General features: G+C 61.0%; 1 protein-coding gene across 2 annotated transcripts; it reads right to left on the bottom strand.

Moving 5' to 3' along the window:
• Window positions 1-3,630: 3,630 nt before the first annotated feature.
• On the bottom strand, window positions 3,631-19,654 carry Pdgfb (platelet derived growth factor subunit B). 2 transcript variants are annotated; one of them, XM_048355212.1, is made up of 7 exons: window positions 19,524-19,654; window positions 13,537-13,633; window positions 11,076-11,165; window positions 9,812-10,017; window positions 8,339-8,483; window positions 5,064-5,214; window positions 3,631-4,864 (listed from the first exon to the last, which is right to left on the bottom strand). In XM_048355212.1, the coding sequence occupies exons 1-6, from the start codon at window positions 19,584-19,586 to the stop codon at window positions 5,090-5,092; spliced, it is 726 nt and encodes a 241-aa protein (XP_048211169.1). In that variant the 5' UTR covers window positions 19,587-19,654; the 3' UTR covers window positions 3,631-4,864; window positions 5,064-5,089. The 2 variants fall into 2 exon arrangements, with proteins under 2 accessions (XP_048211169.1, XP_048211162.1); XM_048355205.1 differs by having other exon boundaries at window positions 3,632-4,910.
• Window positions 19,655-21,489: the final 1,835 nt, after the last annotated feature.

Raw genomic sequence — 21,489 nt, 5'->3', positions numbered from 1 at the left:
TTGTGCTAGCGTGAACACGGATGCACATCTCTCTTTGAGACCCTGTTTTCAGTTTTCTTAGGTGTTTTACTAGTGGGATTGCTAGGTGCTGACGACCATACTTCTATGTTGATGTGTGTGTGTGTGTGTGTGTGTGTGTATGCGTGTGCACGCCAGTACTGGGGCTCGAGCTCAGGGCCTGAGTGGTAATCTTTTAGTTTTATTTCTCAAAGCTGACTGACATTCTGCCACTTGAGCTACACCTCCACTTCTGGCTTTTTGGTAGTGGCTCACGCCTATAATACCAACTACACTGGAGGCTGAGATGGAAGGGCTAAAGTTCAAAGCCAGCCCAAGCAAGAAAGTCTATGAGATTCTTATCTCTTATTAATCACCAAAAAAATCCCATAAACAAACTGTGGCTCAAGTGGTAGAGTGTAACCTTGAACAGAAAAGCTCAGCGACAGTGCCCAGCCCCTGAATTCTAGCCCTAGGACTGACCCCCCCTCCAAAAAAAAAAAAAAAACAACTCCAGGTGCTGGTGGCTCATGTCTGTAATCCTAGCTACTCAGGAGGCTGAGATCTGAGGATCACAGTTCAAAGCCAGCCCAGGAAGGAAAGTCCCATGAGACTCTTATCTCCAATTAACCACCAGAAAAACAGAAGTGGCATTGTGGCTCAAAGTGGTACAGTGGCAGCCTTGAGCAAAAGAGTTCAGGGACAGTGCTCAGGCCCTGAGTTCAAGCCCCATGAAAGACACACACACACACACACACACACACACACACACACACACACACAAAGTCTATGAGACTTTTCTGCCCAGGCTAGTTTCAAACAGTGAAGCTCAGATCTCAGCCTCCTGAGTAGCTAAAATGATAGGAGTGATCCACCAGTGTCTGACGTGTGAGTGTGTGTGTGTGTGCACGCGCATGGGCGCACGTGAGTGGATAGGTCCTGGGGAAGTTAAGGTACAGTTTTTGTAATGACCTTGAGGTTGACCTTGAAGCTCATCAGTGGGGTTTGAGTGTGAAGACAGACACAGAGGGAGAAGCACCGCATGTATGTGGAGGGAGAGTACTCAGGCCCTGAGATCCCCAGGACGAGAAAGAGAAAGAGAGAGAGAGAGAGGATGTGTCAGGTCCCCAGGGCTTGTACCTATAATCCTACTTAGGACCAAGGACCAAGGTTGGAAGCCAGCCCTAGGAGGACTGTGCCAGGTGCCTGCAGGGCACTCCAGGTCCACTGAGCAGAGCACAGGAACAGCACCTGCACAGGAGATGTGGGCAGAGCATGAGCACTGAGCCTGCTGGGAGCGTGGCCTCCGTGCATTTCCAACTTCCCAAGACTGTGCTGTGGTCAGCCATTTGCTGGCTGCTGAGAGGAGAGAATCGTTCTTCATACTGGCCGAATACCTGCCAGGATCAGGATGGGTGGAAGGATGGCTGGTTGGCTGGCTAGATGGATGGGTAGATGGAGAGATGGATGGATGAGTGGAGAGATGGTTGGATGGAAGGATGGTGATGGATGGATGGATGGATGGATGGACGGGTAGGTGGGTAGGTGGATGGGTGGACGGATGGGTGGGTGGATGGGTATACCGATGGCTAATGGGTGGATAGACGGTGGGTAGATGGATGGGTGGGTTGGTGGGTAAATAGTAGGTGGTGGATGGATCTGGTGAATGAATGAGTGGATGGATAGGTAGGTGGATGGATGGGAGGATGCATGTGTGCTGGGTGGGTGGATGATGAATGATGGATGGATGGGTAATGGGCAGGTAGATGGATGGATGATGACAATGGGTGGAGGGATGAATGGAGGATGGGTAACTGGACAGATGGCTGGTGGCTGGATAGGCAAACATCTGGATGACAGGTGGATGATGAGTGGATGAGTGGATGGTGAGTCATTAGATAGACGGCCGGCAGATGGACAGATGATGAGTGAATGAATGGATGGATGCCGAGCAGATGGGTGGAGAATCGATGGGGAAGCTTGAACTTGGAAAGAGATGATGGCAGACTCACTAAGAAGGAAGATCCAGCCCCTACGACTGCTCTGAACATGGCCCCGCTGGGCTAGACCTCCCTGTACCAGCCCAAGCGACTGTGTGGGCGGGGCTCAGCCGGGCGAGCTGTGACCTGGGGTGACCACACCCCGCTTCCCCCGTGACTGATCTTTATGCTTACTTGCTCTTGCCATAGTCTGTTGAGTGCCTGGAACAGTCCAGGCACTTTCTAGGCTCCAGTAACTGAGTGGTGACTCAAGGAAGTCTACAAGGCCTTCCTGGGGGAACTGGGAGAGGCAGAGTGGTGGGGTACCCTCCCTGAACGGGGGGTCCACAAGGATCCCGTTTGTGTAGTGGTGGTCTGACACCCACAGAATGCCCTCCAGGCCCCTGAAGAACCTCAGACTGGGCAGCACGGTCTCCTCCTCCTCCTTCCTCTCTTCCTCCTCTCAGTCAGATCCTTCTCCCCTTCTCCAGTCCCTGGAAACCCACGGGGCCCCTGGGGCCGAGAGAGGATCCTGAACTCTGGTAGGCAGGCGGGACAGAAGTTCTTGGGCCACACTGGTGGCTGGGAGTTAGGGATGGTCTTTCACGAGACTGCTCTGAAAGGCGTGGCGGTCATGGACAGGATGTACAGGGCTCAAGGTGTGAGTGAAGGGAAAGTCAACCAATCACAGGAGCCCAAGGACCTCAGTCTGAGCTCAGCAGAGCTAATCCACCCAGCCCCTCACACACGTCCAGGGCAGGAAGTTCACAGCGAGCTCATTACTCAGGGGCCAAATGGCTTGAGGCTCTGGTTGCCCCTCTGAGGAATCAGAGGCTGAGATGTCCCCGTGGGCTTCTGCTAGCTCTGGCCCATGTTGCAGGTGGAACCCAGGACACAGCATTTGAGTGTGTGTGTGTATGTGTGTGTGCGCGTGCACGCATGTGTGCGCTGGGGCTTGAATTCAGGGCCTGGGTACTGTTCTGTAGATTTTTCCTCTCATTCCGGGCTGGCCCTCTACCACTTGAGCCACAGTTGCACTTCTACCTTCTTTACTGGTTAACTGGAGATAAGAGTCTCAAGGACTTCAAACCTTGGGCCTCAGCATCTCAGCCTCCTGAGAAGCTAGGATGATGGGACACAGCATCTTTTAGCAGCTGGTACCACGTCTTCCACTGAGAAAACACAAGGCTGGGTGGAGCTCTGAGGCCCTGAACCCATCCCCAGCCCTAAGGAAGATAAAGGAAAATTTAAAAAGCAGCAGGGCCCAGCCCCAGGTGTGGACCTTTGGGGGGTGGGGCGTGGAAGGCCACAGGGCCCTCCCATCAGGAGATTTCAGCCCAATGAGGCTGTGACTTGCCCAAGGCCACCCCGTCCACCTTTCAGCCGGTTTCCTCCATGTCCCCAGCCCCCTGGAAACTCCCCTTACCACATCCTGGGTGCTGCCGGCCCACCCATGGCAGTGAGGCTCTGCTTCCCTCTGGGAGAGCCCACGCTGCCAAGATCCATCAATGTGCGTGTGTGTGCGCGCGCGTGTGTGCATGCGTGCATACTCGCGCACGTGTGAGCGATGGCGCCTAGGCCCCCCGCAGGGGAGAAGCAGGCAGCAAGCTGTTGGTGCAACCTGCCAAGGCGGAAAGGTTAATTGTCACGCGCGATGCCAACACAGACTCCCCGGCAAACTCATGTGGTTTTTGTTTTGAGGTTATTTTTTTTTACAACTTTAAATACGGAATATAAATAAATTTTACATTTAAAAAATAAAAGGAAAGCCCCCCCAAAATATAATCACCGACTTTACAAACTGAAGGAAGCGGGGGGGGGGGGGCGGGGAAAGTGCAAGTGGGAAGTGGGGTGGGGGGGAAGCTGGGGACTGAGATGGGACTCCACCCCCATCCTCTCCCTTCTCTCCCGGGATCCAGCTGGCCTCCTGAGAGGGGGGGGACCCCAGGTAGACCCCATGATGGGAGGAAGGGTCCCTGGGGGGACCTCCAGGCTTCCTGCCTGCCGCGGGACTCCGGTCCTCCCCCTCCAAGCCACGGGCTGGGGCCGGGCACTGCCAAGCCGCGAGCCTTTGTGGGACCCGCCACCCCTGCCGGAAGCCACCCAAACCAACAGACGGGGAACACGGGGGCCCTGCCTGGGGTGTACCGGCAGCGCCCCTGCGCAGTGCGCGCCCCCAAGAGCCACCCGGGGCGGCCTGGGCCGGGGTGAGAGGCGACGGACAGATCTTCTGCCCTTCCCCAAGAGCGATGGGGGTGATGGGAACAGGGGGGCCCCCGAGTGCCTCATCGCGGAGCGGACGGAAGAGCCGGGAATAGAGGAAGAGCCGAGCGGAGGTAGAGGAGGAGGAGGCAGGGGGCGAGGGTCACCTCAGGACCGAGCCCCACCTCTCGGGAGGGGCCCCTCGGCCCCCCGCCCCGCCCGGGGGGGAGTCCACGCCTCTGGAGATGCCATACGTACACCATGAAAATGTGAAGAGAGGTTACAGGGAGAAAAGCGGGGGACCTGGGCATGGTGGGGGGGGGGTCCCCAGTCTGTGCTCCTCATGTGGGGGACAAGGTGCCCCAACCTGCCTGGAGATGGGGCCTCAGTGCTGTGGGGGGGGTCTCCTGGGCCATCCAGGGACCCCCTGCTGGGGTGTGGCGAGGCCGGACAAAGCGGGGGTGGGGGGGGCAAGGCGGGAAGCCCCGGACCCCATCAGTTTCTTGCACTCTTGTCCAGGTTCCTGGAGTCAGGGGAGGACGAAGTGAGGGGGTTCAGTCCTTGTGATTCCTTCTGGAGCCGCTGGTGGATGGACGGATGGACGGACACGTGGGGTGGGGGGGAGCACCATTGGCCGTCCGAATCAGGCATCGAGACAGACGGACGAGGGGACAACATTATCACTCCTAGGACCCCATGGGGGCGATACAGCAAATACCCTATTAAATAACCCTGTGGGCCAAGCAGAGGGACACGGGGGTCAGAGACAACGAAGGGGACCACGTGACTCCCACGCCCCCCACGCGCCACGGCCCGAGTCCACGCTGATCTCCACATCTTCCCCAGCCCGAGCCACAGGCCTCAGTTTCCCCAGCAGACCCTCACCTGCCCACACTCTCCGGCTGGTGCCCCTAGGCCCCCAGGGTCTCCTTCAGTGCCGTCTTGTCGTGCGTGTGCTTGAACTTCCGGTGCTTCCCTTTGGGGGGGCGGCGGACCCGCACTGTCCGAATGGTCACCCGAGTTTGAGGCGTCTTAGCTGCCCAAGAAGAGAAAGAGCTGGTCAGCACGTGGGTCAGCCCTGGGGGTCCCCTCCCCACATCAAAGCTTGGGGGCGCCTGCCCTGCTCCCTGCTGGGCTGAGAAGAGAGGCAGGGCGGGGGGGGGGGGCGCAGCTGGGTGTGCCCTGGGGATGGCATGGACCCTCCCCTGGCCCGTGCCTCAGTCTCTCCGTCTGTGAAAGGGGGCGGTGAGATGCCCCCCCCCACCCCCGAAGGACTGGCCTGGCACCGGCAGCTGAGCGCCGGGTCATTAGCCAGGGGCAAGGGTTGGGGTTTCTTTCCCCGCCCCTGCAGCTGGCAGGAGGCAGCGGAGGGGCTGTGCCCACCCCTGGCAGCCCTCACACCTTTGCCCTCTGGATACCTGGTCCTGACACGGGGCGGAGTCTGCTGGGGCAGAGGGGTGGAGTGACAGTCTAGCAAATGCAAGGCTCTGAGTTCAAATTCTAGTACCTCCCCACCCCCCCCCTTTATAAAGGGTTTGCCTGTCCTGCTGGAAAAGCCAGGTGAGGACCGGCTCTCCTGGACTCCAGGGGACCGGGGAGAGGCCCGCTGTCCCCACTCTAACCAAGCCACCACTGAACTGCAACCTGCACGGAGGGAGACGGAGAAAGACTGCCCGGCATGGCCGGGTCCCCCGCAGACCGGGCGGCTCAGGGCGGCAGCTTCCAGCCACAGCCCAGGGCGACGGGAGACCGGCTCACCCTGGCCTGGCCTCCTACAAAGGCTTCCTTGCCCCCCCCCCAAGGCCCATGACGAGAGGCCATCGTAGCTCAGGTGACACCCACACTCCCCACGGGGCTGGGTCTCCTTCAGGTCACCCCAACCCTTCCTTCTGTGTCACACCTTGGAAAGAGCAGAATGGCTTCCGGAGTTGGGCAAAGCCAGACGTGGGGACCTCGGCTCTCAGCCTGTTCGTCCCCACACGCATGGTGCCACTCACACTGCACAGAGGGGACACTGAGGCAGGGGGGGCCAGGGGGCTGACACTATAAAGGGAGACTCTGGCTTATCCGCATCCTACTGGTGCGTGTTGGGGTTATTTTGTTGTTGGTTCCTTTGTGATCCTGGGGCTCGAACACAGCGCGTGCTAGGCGGAAGCCCTGCCACTTGGGCCACAGATTCAGACCTCTTTGCTTCCTTTTTATTTTTTCTTCACGAAGGCTCTTGGAGTTGTGCCTGCGCTGGCCTGGGCCATGGCCTTCCTCCTGCCCCTGCCTCTCTCAGAGCTGGAATGGCAGGCAGGAGCCCCCCCCCCCCATGTCCGGTTTGTTTGGGGTGGGGGGAGAATCTCATGAACGTTTTCCTCAGACAGGTCTTAAACCTTGATCTTTGCCATGTCTGCCTCCCAAGGAGCTAGGATCACCAGACCTGTGAGGCTTGTGACTATGACACACTGTCCTGTCCCTGATAAAAGAAAGGTACTGGAAGTCAAAGCTGTGGCTCACGCCTGTTAACCTTAGCTACTCAGAAAGCTAAGGTCCTGAGGATCAAGGTTCTAAGCCAGCTGAAGAAAAAAAAAAAAAGAAATCCAAGACTTTTATCTCCAATTAACCAATTAGCCTTGAGGAAAAAAGCCAAGCGAGTTCAAGCCCAGATTCTACCTCCTCACACAAAAAAGGAACATTTGGTACCTCATCAAGTGTGAGCTCCTTTCCATCTGACTAAACTGAATCGAAATAAGCAATTAAAAAAGAAAAGCCCAACCAGTCAGTTGTGAGTTCTTTTAGTGCTCACATAATTCTACCCATCTAATGATCTGATCCTCACCACAAATATCTGAGAGAGGAAGAGCAGAGACACAGCCCAAAGAACTCAGAACTGCCATTACAAGACGTGGGTTCTAGGTTAGGCTTTAGCTCCGTGTACCCTTCGTTAAATCCTTTATCCTTCCTGTGCTCCAACAGCCAAGACTGGACTGACCTGCAAGGTCCTCTGTGCTGAAAATGAAAATGCCTACACACACACATGCATGCACACACACTGAGGGAGATAAGAGCCAGAATTGTCCTCCTTGTGACTCTGACGGGCTGTACAACCAGGGGATGGGCTCACCACCTCTGGCCCTTCACTCTCCCCGCCCCCCCCCCATTCTTGGGGTCTCTTCCAACTCAAGCCTCAACGCCCTGTGACTGGAAACTGACAAACTGGAAAGGCAGTCCCCGAATCCAATTCCACTCATCCACCTGTGGCGCCCCGGCGGCACAAACGCCAGGGACTGGCGCCCACTACCTCCAGAGCTGCCAGTTCTATCACACGCCCCAGGCAGATTACCGACATCTCTGCATATCAAACTGAAGCCTGGAAGTGCAGTGACGGCCCACGCCTGCTAACTACTCAGGAAGCTGCGGCCTGAGGATTGAGATTTGAAGCCATCTCACACGTGAAAGTCCGCGAGACTTATCTTCAATTAGCCGGCAAAAAGCCAGAAGTAGAGCTGTGACCCAAACGGCAGAGCACCAGCCTTGAGTGAAGGAGCTGAGGGGCAGTGCCCAGGCCCTGAGTTCAAGCCCCAGTACTGGCACACAGACACACAGGAAAATCCAAAACCCAGTCCCTCCCCAGTAGCTTTTCTCACTACACCTACTTTCCTCTTTACGGTCACAAGAAACCTGATTTCTTGTCTCCGGAGTAGACTGACAAATATCTTCAGACAACAGCCATTCCGTGCACCCTTTCAGCAAAGTGGGGGGCTATGGTGGCCCAGCTGAAAATGGGGGCCTCTCTGCCCAGGAGGGCCAGGGCAGAACTCTAGGTGGGAAGAAGGAGCTTTTGAACTAAGACTCAAATGAAGATGAGAATGAGCTAGGCTAGGGAACAGTTCCAATCCAAACAGGTACTGGCCTATGCGAGGGGCCTGAGGCAGGGACTTATTCAGCTACTTAAAGATACCCATCAGGCTGAGCTGATGTAAGTGAAGGGAATTGGTTCCTGGCAAGGCCAGAGTGCCAATCAAGGATTCCACTGAGGGGCCTTTCAGGCTGGGAGGAATCTAGATTGCTCTCAGTGAGGTGAAGAGCTCAGTTCACCTGGAACCAGGGTGTGCCAAATCCATTGTAAAGTCCCCTCGTTCCCAGCGGCTCTGGGGGGGCAGGGGGAGGCTTACCTCGTGGCTCCTGGGCTCCTCCAGGGTTTCGGGTCACAGGCCGCACAGGTGCCACCATCTCACACTTGCACGCCAGGTGGTCCTCCAGGGTCACTGTGGCCTTCTGAAAGGTCGGCTTCTTCCGCACAATCTGGATCTTTCTCACCTGGAGGGCAGAGGCACACAGAACCCCTCTGTGGAGGCCACAGGGGACAGGGGACAGAGCCCAGGCCGCCACGCTGCCAGCCCCTCCCAACCATCCACGCTGGAGATCTTTCCTAGAAAGAGCAGCAAGCACGCTGGCTCCAACAACCGCAGGGCCTTGCCCTCTACTCCTGTCGCCGTTTTTCCATCAAAACAAGCCCTTTGACCTGGCAGACCGAGCTGACCTGGCCTCTGGCTTTGCCACAGCCCCCGGGTCCCCCCTAGAGAGGGAAAAGCATTTCCGGATGAAGTTCAATGCCTGCACAGAGTGCTCGTGCCTGGAGCGCCAGCCAAGGCCAGGGGCCGAGGAAGTGGGGGGAGCGAGCTGTCAGATGCCCACCCACAGAGTGGGAAGCACAGGCACAGGAGATACCATGACAGGGGGTGCTGGGGTGGAGTGTGGCATTGACAACTGGGCTCTGGGCCAAGCAGGGACGGAAGATGGGCAGGGACGTGGGCACAGCTGAGGGGAGGGGCGTGCGGTTCAGTAGCCACACACATACCCCAGGCCATCCTGAGTGAGTGTGTAGGTGAGACTGGCGGAGTTAGAAGGCAGTCAGAGCTACGCTGCTGCTCTGCACAGCCTCTGGTCTGCCTTCTCCTAGGGACCAGCGTCCCGTGCCACTACCGGCCGTGGGGACCATTGCAGGGGCACTGCTCTGGCTCTTGCAGTGTCTGTCACCCAGAGGGTTCTCTGTGTCCACTCTGCTAAGACACAGCTTGCTTCAAGGACATGAGCAGGTGTCAGAACATTCTAGTCATCAAGTGTTTAAATACACGTCTCTCCAAAGGACATCCTGGGATTCTGTCCCTGGGTGACTTGGGTGATGATGGTGGTCTGGGCTGGGTTGGCATCAGCACATCAGCGTCCCAAGGGCGGTCTTCTCTGGACCGGGCTGGGACACTCCAGGCGGGCGTGGGCACCTCGCTCGAGAAAACCTGGTCAACCCACGCGGGTCGTGGGGCGGGGTCCCGGTGGGGTGGGGCCACAGAGTGTGAGCGTCTCCCTGGAAGGGGTGGAGCCACGGCGTGTGGGCGTGGCCACAGAGTGTGAGCGTCTCCCTGGAAGGGGTGGAGCCACGGCGTGTGGGCGTGGCCACAGAGTGTGAGCATCTCCCTGGAAGGGGTGGAGCCACGGCGCGTGTGGAGTCCTGGCTTGTGGGCGTGGCCACGGCGTGAGGGCGTGTGCCCCTGGGGGGGGTGGGGCCGTGGCCCGTGGGCGGGGCCCTGCGGTGTGGCTGGGGCGGGGCCCTTGCGCGGTGGGCGGGGCCTGTGGGCGGAGCCACGCACCTGCACGGGCCGCAGCTGCACCTGCGTGGGGCGGCACTGCACGTTGCGGTTGTTGCAGCAGCCGGAGCAGCGCTGCACCTCCACGCAGGGCGGCCACACCAGGAAGTTGGCATTGGCGTGGTCGATGAGGCGCCGCGAGATCTCGAACACCTCGGTGCGCGTCTTGCACTCGGCGATCATGGCAGGCTCGGCTGCCGTCAGGGAACCTGGGGGCGGGGAGGGGTCGGGGCGGCAGCATCAGGAGGGGCTGCCGGGGGAGGGGGGACCTCCGTGGGCACCTGAACCACCCTTCCCACCTCCTTCAACCTGTCAGCTATCAGCAGATCCTCAACCAAGGAGAAACTGAGTCTCAGAGAACAAAATCTGCCCTCCAACACACACAACTAATTTTACAAGTCGAGGAGTAAAAAGCTCTGTTTTTTTGTTTTTTTGTTTGTTTTTCTGGTCATGGGACTCAAACTCAGGGCCTGGACGCTGTCCCTGAGCTTTTTGGCTCAAGGCTAGTGCTCTACCATTTTGAGCCATAGCTCTACTTCTGGTTTTCTGGTGGTTAATTGGAAGATAAAGAGTCTCACAGCCTCCCGCCCTGGCTAGCTTTGCACTGTCTTCAGCCTCCTGAGTAGCTAGGATTGCAGGCGTAAGCCATCCAGCTGAGCATGGCTCTTACCTGTAGTTTCCACCAGCCACATCTTCAGTGTTTTAGAGAGTACAGGTGGTAAACAGAGGTAGGCACCTGCCTCACCTGGGATGCTTCCTGGAGCCTGGTGATCTGCCTACCAGCTTGTTTTGCCCTCCACCAAGAAGAGCACAGCTCCATGTGGGTGGCCTAGCACAGCAATACCAGGTTCTACTGTGCCCACTGCCCTAGGGCCATGGGCATCCCTGGGTCACCATGGAAACGTGCAGCCCACCACGAACAGCACGGGGTTCAAGGGAAAGAAACTGGTTGGGGCTGGATTGTGTCATTCCTAATCTGTGTGGCCCCACCTACTTCTGTCCAGTTCTGGGGAATGGGGTTTATCTGTCTACTCCAGAGCTGAAGGAAAAACTGAGAGTAAAAAGAACTACATTTGGAAACCATAGCATGAGGACATCGGACAAAATGACTCAAGTCCAGTGAGGGCCTTTCTCCTCATCCAGCTCATCCCAAGGAGAGCAGGGATTTAGGAATGATCTCCAAGCCCTCGGGCAGGCTGCGTGCCTCAGTCTCCTTTCCTGGGTCCCACTCTTTATGAGGAAATGCTCCTGGGGCCCTGGGTCTTACCCAGGCTTCTCCTCCCTCGAGATGAGCTTTCAGGTTCCCCTACCGAGTGTGACCTGGTCAAGTTCAAGTCCAACTCAGTCCCATCTTCATCTGCAAGAGAAAGCACAGTCAGACCAGGGCAGGCCACTCACTGTGGGGTGAGGGCTGACAAGGCAGGGCCCACCCCAAAGTACCAGTTTCCCTTCCACTCTCTGTAAACCAGGGTGTCTAGGCAAAGACACCCCCCCGGAGGGGGATGTGGGTAAGGAGAGGGGCCTGACTGCATCTGGGGGGGGGGCTCCAGCTCCATTCTGGGTTCTTTTAGCCACATTTTTTTGGCTAGAACCCATGTCAATGGAGTTAAAAATAGCCCTTTCCCTTAGCTACTGTAAGCGAACCCTCCTTGGCCTCCAGGGTGGGGCAGGGACCCAGAGCCCGGGCCACTGTTCCCAGTGCCCTCCACAGAGCCCTGTTCCCATAGGAAGTGCTGAATGAAGAAATTCCCAGAATCCCCGGGGGGCCAGCAGGCCGTGATGGACAGCCCCCCTCCGGAGCCTGGACAATGGCCCTGCTGCCGTGGCGGGGGGGGGGGGGGGGGGGGGGAAGGGTGGAGAGGGATGGGGTGGGAGCTGAAGGCAAAGAAGGAATGGGATGGGCCTGTTGGGAGTGGGGTACAGGCACACCAGCCACCAGCCCTGCTAGGTCCTGCTCTCTAGCTTGCCCCATCCTCCATGTCTCCCGTGTGTGTGTGTGTTTGTGTGTGTGTGCGCGTGCACACACAAGCGCACTCACACATGTTGGTCCTAGAGCTTGAACTCAGGACTTGGGCATTGTCTCTTAGCTTTTTTTTTTTTTTGCTCAAGGCTAGCACTCTACCACTTGAGCCCCAGCTCCATTCCCAGCTTGTCTCTTGGACTTTCCCGACTCTCAGATCTCAGCCTCCTGAGTAGCTGTGGTTACAAGGCCTCAGCTACTAGCACCTGCCTCCTCCTGCTTTCTCAAGCCTTTGCTTTCCTTCCTCCACGCACTTCCTCGGCTCCCTCCTCCAGGCCAGTTCCCTCTCCTCCAGTACATCAGCCCCCTCCTGGGAACTAAAGTGTGAGGAAGTGGCTTTGAACTTGACCTTGAAGGTGGACAGCTCTGTGGCTCCTAGGACCCAGCCTCCAGCCCAGGTCTCACAGCCCATGGGTCCCATCAAAGACAAGGGCTGCTGTCTTTGTCAAGGGCCACGCCCCTTGTCCAGGATCCAGGGGGATCCTGTTTGGAGAAGACTGTCCTGCGGGTAGCCTATGACTGGTCTGCTTCCGTCCAGTCCGACGGCTCCTACGTCAGCGTCAGTGTGTCTGTCTGCCCCTCTTGCTCCCTTCCTTTCTCCCCTGCCATCTCTGGAATGTCCCTGGTGGGGAGGAGATGGGGAACGATGGGCTTTGTGGAAAGGTTAAGTTGATTAGGAAAAAATAGCCACATGGTTGCCTCGAAACAGGCAGGCTATTGAAAACCTCATGTCCAAGATGCCGACCCCCACCAGGGGTGTGGAGGGGCTGGGGGGGGCGGGGAGTGGGTGGAGGGCCTTGGAGAGAAACAGTGGAAAGGCTAAATTTGGAAGTTGCCCCATTGTGTGGCTAGGGTTGGCCAGTCGGGCATGGGGGGGGGGGTTGGGAGGTGGGGGGGGCCTGATGAACAATAGGTGGGCCTGGCTGGGGCCCCCTCCTGCCTGCCTTGCACCCCCCCCACACACACACACAGCCTAGGCAGGATTGAAAGGACCCGGGAATGCTTTTGAGAAGGAGCCAGGGGCCCAACAGGGAGAGGAAACAAAGGCAGGAAATGCTGTTCCCCCGTAGATAGCGTCTGGGCAAGGATTACAAAGTGACAAAGAGACAGACCCCAGAGGGAAGGGACCCGGGGGGTGCGGGGGTTGCTGACCAGGGCTCCAGGGACCAGGCCAGAGGTTAGAATAGAATGGAATTTGCTCTGAAGACAGCGTTTATAAATACATTCCCAGCCCAGCCCGCTGGCCCCGCTGGCCCGGCCACGTGTGTGCCACCAAGCACGTGCCCGCGTGTAGAGCTGGCTCTCTGGCTCTTGGGCACTTGGGCACCCACGGGGCTGCTAGCCGGTTCCAGTCAGGTGTCCCCGGGAGACCTTGTAGACCAGGCCCTGGGCCAGAGGAGCAGGGAGATGGCTCTTCTGTCACCACCCACCCCGGCTAAACGCTTGGCGCGTGCCCTGGGCACCTTTCTCCCTGCCCGCCCCTCTCCAGGCCACTCCCAGCCAAAGCTACACAGAGGTGTTCCTCCGGCCACACCCACGTCCCAGGTACACCCCACCCCGCCCTCATGGGCGTGGCCAGGCCCTCCCGGAGATGTCTACCTGGGCCCTGGCTTCTGGATATCAAAGGGAATGGGGGCCCCTGTCCTGCCCTTCCCAGCTCCCCTGATGCCCCAGGAGGCCAGAGTTCTTGGACAAGGATCCGATTTACCTACGGAGTCTCCATGTAGCAGCCGCTGGAGGTCGTCGAAGGAACGGATGGAGTGGTCGCTCAGCATCTCATAAAGCTCCTCAGGAATGGGGTCCCCCTGCCAGGGAGACACGGGGAGGGGGGGCTGAGGGGGGAGGCAGAGAGGGCCACCACCAGCCACAGAGTACCTCCCGTGGAAAGTTCCTACAGGATCCTTCTGTCACCCGCGGGTAGCCAGGCTGGAGGCAGGCAGGATCCAGGCTGACAACCAGGAACTCAGGGGCCTGGAGGACTGAACTGCGAAGACCCACCTCCGATGCTTACACCCCCACGTCCCCAACAGAACCCCAGCTTGCTCTCCATCTGCCTCCCTCCATCAGGCTCCAGGTTCTGAGGAGGCTCCCGCAATCTGGTCCCTCCCTGCTTCTGCCGCCAGCCAGCACTCCTCAAAGGAGGCATAATCACCCCCATTTTACAGAGCAGGAAACCGAGGCCCAAACGGAGGGGCACAGGGGAACCCGCAGCCAGTCCACTCCGAGCAGATGCCCCGTTCGGACGGTGACGGCAGCGCCTGTTCCCAGCCTCCCAGGTGCCAGGGTTGCACGCCGCAGTGTGGTCCAGGGCCGTCACGTGATCTGGGACACCGATTTAGTCTCACATGAAAGAGGAGAGAAGGGAATCCTCAGGCAGCGCCGGGAAACCTGAAAGCTTACCCAGGCCCCAGGCCCAACTCAAGTCTATTTTTAGAGCTTCTCTGGCCTGTCACCACACACACTTGAAACTTAAGAAGTGTTTTAACAGGACTCACTAACGGGCTTCCTCCAGGGAACCCACAGTCCCACGAGGGCAGCCTGACAGGAAGGTCACGGCCACAACAGCCACAGGGGGCTGGAGTCAGGTGCCCCGGGTGCGGGTGGGCAGAGGGAATCGGTAGGATGCTATGGCGAGGCACAAACCCTGCACGTACATGCAGGCACACACACACACACACACACACACACACACAGAGAGGACCCCCCACAGAGCAGGACATCGGGAGGCCCCACCCCGCATCCATTTGGTTCCTCCTATTTGGTTCATTGGAGGTGAAGAAGGCACACAGGAGACGCTCAATAACGACCATTAAGATGTATGAGGGACTCTACGTTTCTCCTTGGGGTCTTCTCTCACGTAGAGAGTCTCCCACCTGGACTGGCATCGGTCACATTTCCCAGCTGCTGAGTGTAAGCCAGAGAGTCTGCTAGCGGAAGGCTGTACAAACGACAGACTTAGAGGGGCTGGCCCTGTTTATCCCCACCGACCGGAGGAGAAAGCAGAGGCTTGGAGAAACGAAGCAAGGAGCCACAAGTCTACACAGCTAGTGAGGTGGCAGAGCTGAGTCCTTTCCGGGCTGTGGAGCGCAGCAGTAGAGCAATTGCCGGTCCTAACTCTCATCGGGCCAGAGGCTGAGAAATCGCTTTGCCAGGGGAACCTGGGTTCTCCGAGGACCAAAAAAATCTCTGCTTCCCCATCCTTTGAATGGGGCTAATCATACCTCATCCAGTCTTACCGGGAGGCATAATTACCCATGGCGGAGCAGCCAGAAAATAGTGGGTACTTAATGAGTGATGATTGTCATCATTACTCCTTCTAGCAGTATGTATGGTTCCTGTGAGGGTAGCAGCTAGTGGCACTCGTGCCCGGGGGCCACGAGCTCAGAACATTTTCAGTGGTGACAGTGGGTGGGTGGAGAGTGTACTGGGACACAGGAAACGGCACCCTAGCCCCACGCCGACACCACGGGTGTGGTGTAGGCTGGCCAGTCCCTTCCGGGATCTCCACCGGCAGTGGAGGTGGGGACAGTCCACCTGTGGTCAGCTTCAGGATGCAATGCCCTGGGGAGTGGGGGCTTGCAGGGCACCTGTTCCTGATCAGAAGCCCTCTGGGTGTGGGAGGGTGAGCTGCCCGCAGTGGTGGTTTCCTGCTCACAGGCTCTGGAAGTCTTGTGGGGGGGGGGGGGGCGGGTGCAGCCTGGTCCTGTGAAGAAGCTGCCCCAGATCTCAGGCCTGGGGCTCTGGTAGGGCCAGGGCGTGGCAGGGAAAGCATTTGGGTAAAGCCAATCCCAGGAGCCAAGGCAAACAGCCTCCTTTCCACCCCAGTTCCCCTCACCAGCTGCCAAGAGGTAGGAAGGGCACGAGGGAGCGTGAGCCCAGGTGAGCTCCCTGCTCCCAACAGGGCTGGCAGATCAAAGGGGCTTGAGCTCCACCCTCCACCTGGGCCCAACACACACACACACACACACACACACACACACACACACACACCCTCCTGCCACTGCTCTAAGAGAGGCAGGCTCTCAGCCCAGCACCCAGGGGCGTTGTCTGCGGCTGGCAGAGGCTGACAAGGCCTCCCAGGGCCTGCCTGCCAGTCTCAGGCCTTATTTAGATTGGTTACCGAAGCCAAGCCCTTTGAAGAAGCCCTGACAGGACAGACCACAGAAGCCGTTTCCAATAGCTTCTCCCACCCGTCAGTTCCCTTCTCCGTGGCTCCTGGGACTCCCTCCCACTCAGCCTCCCCCATCCCCAGCAGCCCAGCCCACCCGCCTCCCCCACACCCGACGATCAGAGCCAGGAAAGCAAAGGGCCTGGCTGCTCTGTGTAATCTCGGGGGTTCTGGGCCATCATTGCCCGTTCCAGATAGCCCAGCCTAGCTCTGTTGTTTCAGGAGGTGGAAACTGAGGCCCAGCGAGAGATACACAGAACCTTTACAGCCCGCCTCCCCATCTGTGTCTTCCCCTCCATCCTCTCCAATAGTGACAGGGAAAAGCATGCCAGTCTCTCACCAAGAGGAGGCGGTGGGAAGATGGATGTGCCCGGGAGGGCAACGTGCGTGCGTGCAGGGGGGCTCCCTGGGCCAGCCTCCCCGACCCTCACCAATACACACTGTCCTTCCTGCCCTTGTCTGCTGATTGTCCACCCAGCGTTCAGGCACCTCCACAGGGTGACCAAGACGTTTCTCCTCTGCCGGGGAAAGCAAGTCATAAATAATAGAGAAAATAAAAAAAGTGGTTCTCATCTTAGCTAACTCAGGAGGCTGAGATCTGCGCATCACCGCTTGGGTGAAGCCACCCTGGGCAGAAAATTCGTCCGCGAGGCCCTTCTCTCCAATTAACCAGCAAAAAGCCAGAATTGGAGCTGTGTAGCTCAAGCTTCGGGGCAGCTCCTCAGCACTGAGTACTGCCACATACAAGGAGAAAATGGTTGTCAGAGAAGAGCATCCGGAAGAGAAGGGAAGACATTTCCAAGGATGCGGGTAAATATCTCAGATCAATTTTCTTCTGTGTCGTCCTCACACACACTCTCGCAGGCTCTTATGCCAGAACCTCCAAATTCTGTCTGACCTTGACCTTGGCTCTGGGGCTGGGGGATTCCAGGAAGGCATCTTCCATCCCCTGCAAGCTATTAGCAAACCAGGAGGAAGCTGGGTGGCTGGAGCCTATGGGCCCCTCTGCTGCTTCCCCACCCCCCCCCCAAGGGTGCTGAGCTAAGCATCATGTGACCCAGAGTCACCTTCTGGGAAACCAGCTCAGCTGACAGAGAGGGGACCTACCTCAGTGGTGTTCACAGACCCTCCCCAGGTCCTGCCTCAGAGCTCCCAGGCTGAGGCTCCACCAATAGCTCCATCCAAGCAAGGTGGGGGGCTCTGCCAGCTCCAGGGCCACCTCCAGCAGCAAGCCCCTCCCTTCCAGAAGCCCCTGGACTGGCGTTAGGAGCTGAGCCCCCTGGGGACAGGTGGCTTCCCCAGAAGGTGCTGTGTCCATAAACTGCAACACACCAAGTGCCACGGCGGGTTCCTGCAGCCCTGCCTGTGGTGGGGGAGACCTGGGCAGCCCCAAAGCAGAGGTTAGTCTCCCCAAAACACACTGGGTCCAGCAAAGAGGAGGATGGGGAAGAGGGGCCGCGCAGTGGCCCCAGCAGCCCAGTGTCTCCAGAGGTTCATTTGAAAGGAGGAAGAAGAACGTGCTGGACATTGCTGCACACTTCAGACACACCAACGCCATTCACTGCCACGCATTGGTGGTTTAGAAACACACACAGGAGGGGAAGGCTGCAGGCCAGCGAGCTGAGCTGCTCTAACCAGGCCTTCCCCCCTCCCCCGGGCAAAGGAGGTGCGGTGGAGCCGGGACCTCCCGGGAGGCTGCCCCCCCTCCCTCCCGCGGCCTCAGGAAGGAACCGGGGGTCGGGTCGTCACGGAGGCGGTGAGGTGCCGGGGCCCACCGTGGGGCCCACCTGTTGCGCGGGGGCGGACACCTGGCGCCGGCTGTTCCGGGGCTGTGCGTGCCGGTGCGTGCGTGGGCGTGCACGCACGTGGGCTCCGGCCGCGTGTGCCCGGGCGTGCGTTTGTGTGCGCTGCGCGCGCATGTCCCGCGTGTGCACCGGCGCGGCGGCGGCGGCGGCGGCGGCGGCGGCGCGCGCGCGACCCGGCCGCGGTAGTGCGTGCCCGCCGCTCAGCGCGCCCGCCCGCCCGCCCGCCGGAGCGCACCATCGCCTCCGGCCACGAGTGTGCATGCGTGGGGTGAGTGAGCAAGTCGGGGGCCGGGCGGGGTGGGCTGCGGAGAGCAGCCGCGGGGCGCCGCCGTTCCCAGGACGCCCTGGCACCAGGCCAAGCCCCCCGGGTCCCGTGGCGAGGCGAGGCGAGGCGGGGCGGGGCGAGGCGGCAGCTGGGGCCGGCCGGCGCCCCCTCCCCAACAGCTGGCCGCGGCCCGGGGGGCTGCGGGAGAGGCGGGGAGGGCGCGTCGCGAGGGCCCCGCGGGCGGGCCAGGCCGAGCCTCGCCGGCTCCGTCCCGGGTGCGGGCCTCGCGGGGTGGCCACGGAAGGGCGGGGCCCCCGGGCCGGGAGGCCGGCGGCCCTCGAGGAGCCCCGAGAACAAAAGGAGACGGCGACGACTCCTCCGCGGTCAAAACAACCTGCGCTGGCAGCGACCCAAGGCCCGGCCGCGGCCTCGGAGCCCTTAACCCTCTCGCGGCCGGCGCGCGCCGGGGCGGGCGAGGTGCAGGGCCGGGGCGGCGGCCGGCGGAGGCGGAGGCGGGACGGGACGCGGGCACGCGGCGCTCCCCGGCCCGCCCCTTTTCCCACCTGGGTTCCGGATCGACTTGCCAACTCACTGCTACGTGAGGCCGGCCGGGGTGGGGGGCGCCGGCCCGACCTGATCGCTCCGCAGACGCCTCCCGGCCCCACCTCCCCGGCGAGGCCGCTGCGGGCGGCGCGCCCCGCACCCTGTGTGCGGGGGAGAGAGAGGTACTTCCTCTGGCGGGGCGCGGGCGCAGGTAGGGCCGGGCCGCAGGCACACACACACACACACACACACACACCCCGCCCCGGGGTCTGGCTCCCTAGAGAACCCCCCCCCCCAAGCCCTGCGTCTCCCCGCGTTCTGTCTGCCTGTCGGTCCCTCCGCAGCCCTCCCCACCCCCGCGCGCCGAACCCTACCCGGCGCCGGGCATGCCCGGAGCGGCCCGAGGTGCCCACCCCAATCCGCAGCAGCAGCCGGGGTGGGACCCGGGCCCCCGCAAAGGGTCGGGCTGGATGGCACAGGTGCGCAAACTCGCGCCTCCGGGGCAGGCGGGTGGGGGGGGGGGGTGGGCAGGCAGATCCGAAGCCCCAGGCTGGAGCGGACGTGGGCTCGGGAGGCCACGCTGCCTTCGGCGCCCCGGACACCACCCCACCCCTCTCCCGGCGGCGGGGAGGGGGCTCGCCGCGGGTTCCTGGGGAGGGGGCAGGGCCGCACACGCCCTTCCCAAACGCGAAAAGGCCCGGGGATCGAGGGTCGCCCCTTGGAAAGAAAGGCACCGCTGGCCCCTCCTGGGTGCCGCCGAGCCCCCCCCCCGGCACCTCGCCTCCCGCTCCTCAGGGTCACCCCGAGCCTGGCGTCAGGTTCGCGAGCGGCGGGGGGTCCAAAGTTGGCCGCGGGGAGCCCGGGGGTGGGGGCGGCGGCTGGAGGAACCCGCCCCGGCCGCCGTCGCAACTCACCTCGGCGCTGACCAGACGCAGGTAGCAGAAGAGAGACAGGAAGAGCGCCCAGCAGCGATTCATGCCGACGCCGGGCCCGGCCCCGCGGGGCCCCGGACGCGTACACCGAGCGCGCCGCCCCCGCGGCCAGGGTGGGGGGCTGGGGAGGAGGGTGGGCTCCGCTCGGGGCCGCGGCGATCAGGCGCTCAGGCCGCTGCAGCCGCCGCCGCCGCTCGCCCGCATGGCCCCCGGGCTCCGTCGCTGGGGGGCTGGGGAGATCCTGGGCACGGGACCAGGGTCCGAGGCCGCTACCTGGGCGGATCCCGAGCCCGCGCGAGCATCCACGGCCAGGGGGGCTGCGTCGCGAACCAGCCGAGGCGTCCAGCCGTGCGGGGGCGCGCGGGGGTCTCCAACCTCGGAGAGCGGAGGGAACGCGGCGGGCGACCGGGGCGTCTTCACCCGCCGGCGACGGGCGTCTGGCTCTGCCCGCCGGCTTAGTTTTCCGGCCACATTTTCTAGAAAGGCCCCCCCCGGATTAGAAAGCGCGGGCGGGGCCGGCCGCCTCCAAGCCCGAGTCTCCCCCCAAAAAACTTTTTCCAAAGTTGTCTGCAGCGGTGGCCCGAGCCACCCGGGCGGAGAGAGAGGTGCAAACTCCCGCCCGGGCCGGGAGCGCGTGCGCCCTGGCGCGGGGCCCGGGCGGCGGGCACGGCGGCTCCGCGCGCGCGGCCTGCCCGCCCGCGGCTCACGCGGTGGGGCCGGCCGGCCGACAGGTGGACGCGGCGCGACTCCGCGGGTCAGGCTGCCGGGCTGCCCGCCGGGCGTCCTCTGCGGGCTGCGGCTGCTCCGGCTTTCTCTTTGCAACGAGGCTGGAGGGTGGGTTGGTTGGTTGGTTGGTTTTTTTTTTTCCCCCTTTCCTTTTTGCGCGTGTGTGTATGTGCGTGTGCGCAAAATATCTGTCGGGAATGGAAGCGGGGCGCTGGCGGCCGGAGGGGAACCCTCGGGGAGGCAGCGGAGGAGGAGGCCGGGGAGCCGCTCCTGGTGGCAGGAGAAGTTGCCACCCTTTCAGCTGTTCCGGCCTTTATAAAGGAGAAGCCGGAGTGCGAGGGGTGGGTGGAGCCAGCCTTTCCTCTTCTGGCCCGGAGTCAGCGCAGGGAGGGGAGCAAGGCGCTGGGGGAGGGCGGAGAGGAGGGCTGGGCGCTCAGGGGGTCCCTGAGAGCCAGGGAGCACCCCTCCCTCTGGTCGCAAATCTGACCCTAAGGGGGAAGGTGAGCTGGGTCACCCCACTGCTCAGCCCACTGAGGCAGGGATCTAGGACAGGCGAGGAGCCCAGTGGTTAGAGCGCTATTTCCGGGGCCGGAATAGCACCCTTCCCTCCCTCTCCTACCCCCCCCCTCCACTCCGGGACCAGACATCTGCAGCCTGGAGCAGGCACGATGGCCAGGGACTCGGGCTCTGCAGCCTGGCAGCTTCTATTCAGATCCTGCCCTGCTTCTGAATAGCTGGGTCACCTTGGACAAGTCACTTCCCTTGCGAGGAAATGGCAGTGATCTAAAAGCACCCAGCTGCGAGCCAATGCCACGGTGGACCTCCAGAACCCTGTCCTCCGCCGCAAGCGGCTGCGGCGGCTGCTCCTTCGCCGGCATACAGCAGGCCCTGCCAGCTTGGGCTGAACTGGATTTTGTTGAACTGCAAAGTCACACAAACCCCCACAGCCCTGCAGCATCCGTGCTGGGCTGCCACCAAGCTCCTGCCTGCCTTCACCCCATGTTTACCTCCCCCAGCCCCCGGGCTCCAGACTAGAAGCGCGCCACCCACCCCAGCATTCACGCAGTTAACGCCTTCCACCCCGGGCTCAGGGAGCTGCTGCGGCCCTGCCTTCAGCAGTCACACCGTCACAGTGATACAGTCACACACGCCGGGCGTAGGGCACCTTGGTCTCCTGGGCTGGCACAGCTGGCATATGCTTTTGGTACCCAACGTATTACTG

This window comes from Perognathus longimembris, chromosome 1 (assembly GCF_023159225.1).
Source record: "Perognathus longimembris pacificus isolate PPM17 chromosome 1, ASM2315922v1, whole genome shotgun sequence".
Classification (NCBI taxonomy): domain Eukaryota; kingdom Metazoa; phylum Chordata; class Mammalia; order Rodentia; family Heteromyidae; genus Perognathus; species Perognathus longimembris.
This window is presented reverse-complemented; position numbering and strand designations above follow the sequence as displayed.

What these genes read in the sequence shown, in the direction of transcription:
- Pdgfb (XM_048355212.1), bottom strand. Translation starts at nt 19,586, where the DNA reads ATGAATCGCTGCTGGGCGCTCTTCCTGTCTCTCTTCTGCTACCTGCGT. An exon ending in TGCGTCTGGTCAGCGCCGAG is followed by an intron (nt 13,634 to 19,523) that starts GTGAGTTGCGAC and finishes TCTCCCTGGCAG; the next exon opens with GGGGACCCCATTCCTGAGGA. An exon ending in GCTACATGGAGACTCCGTAG is followed by an intron (nt 11,166 to 13,536) that starts GTAAATCGGATC and finishes TTTCTCTTGCAG; the next exon opens with ATGAAGATGGGACTGAGTTG.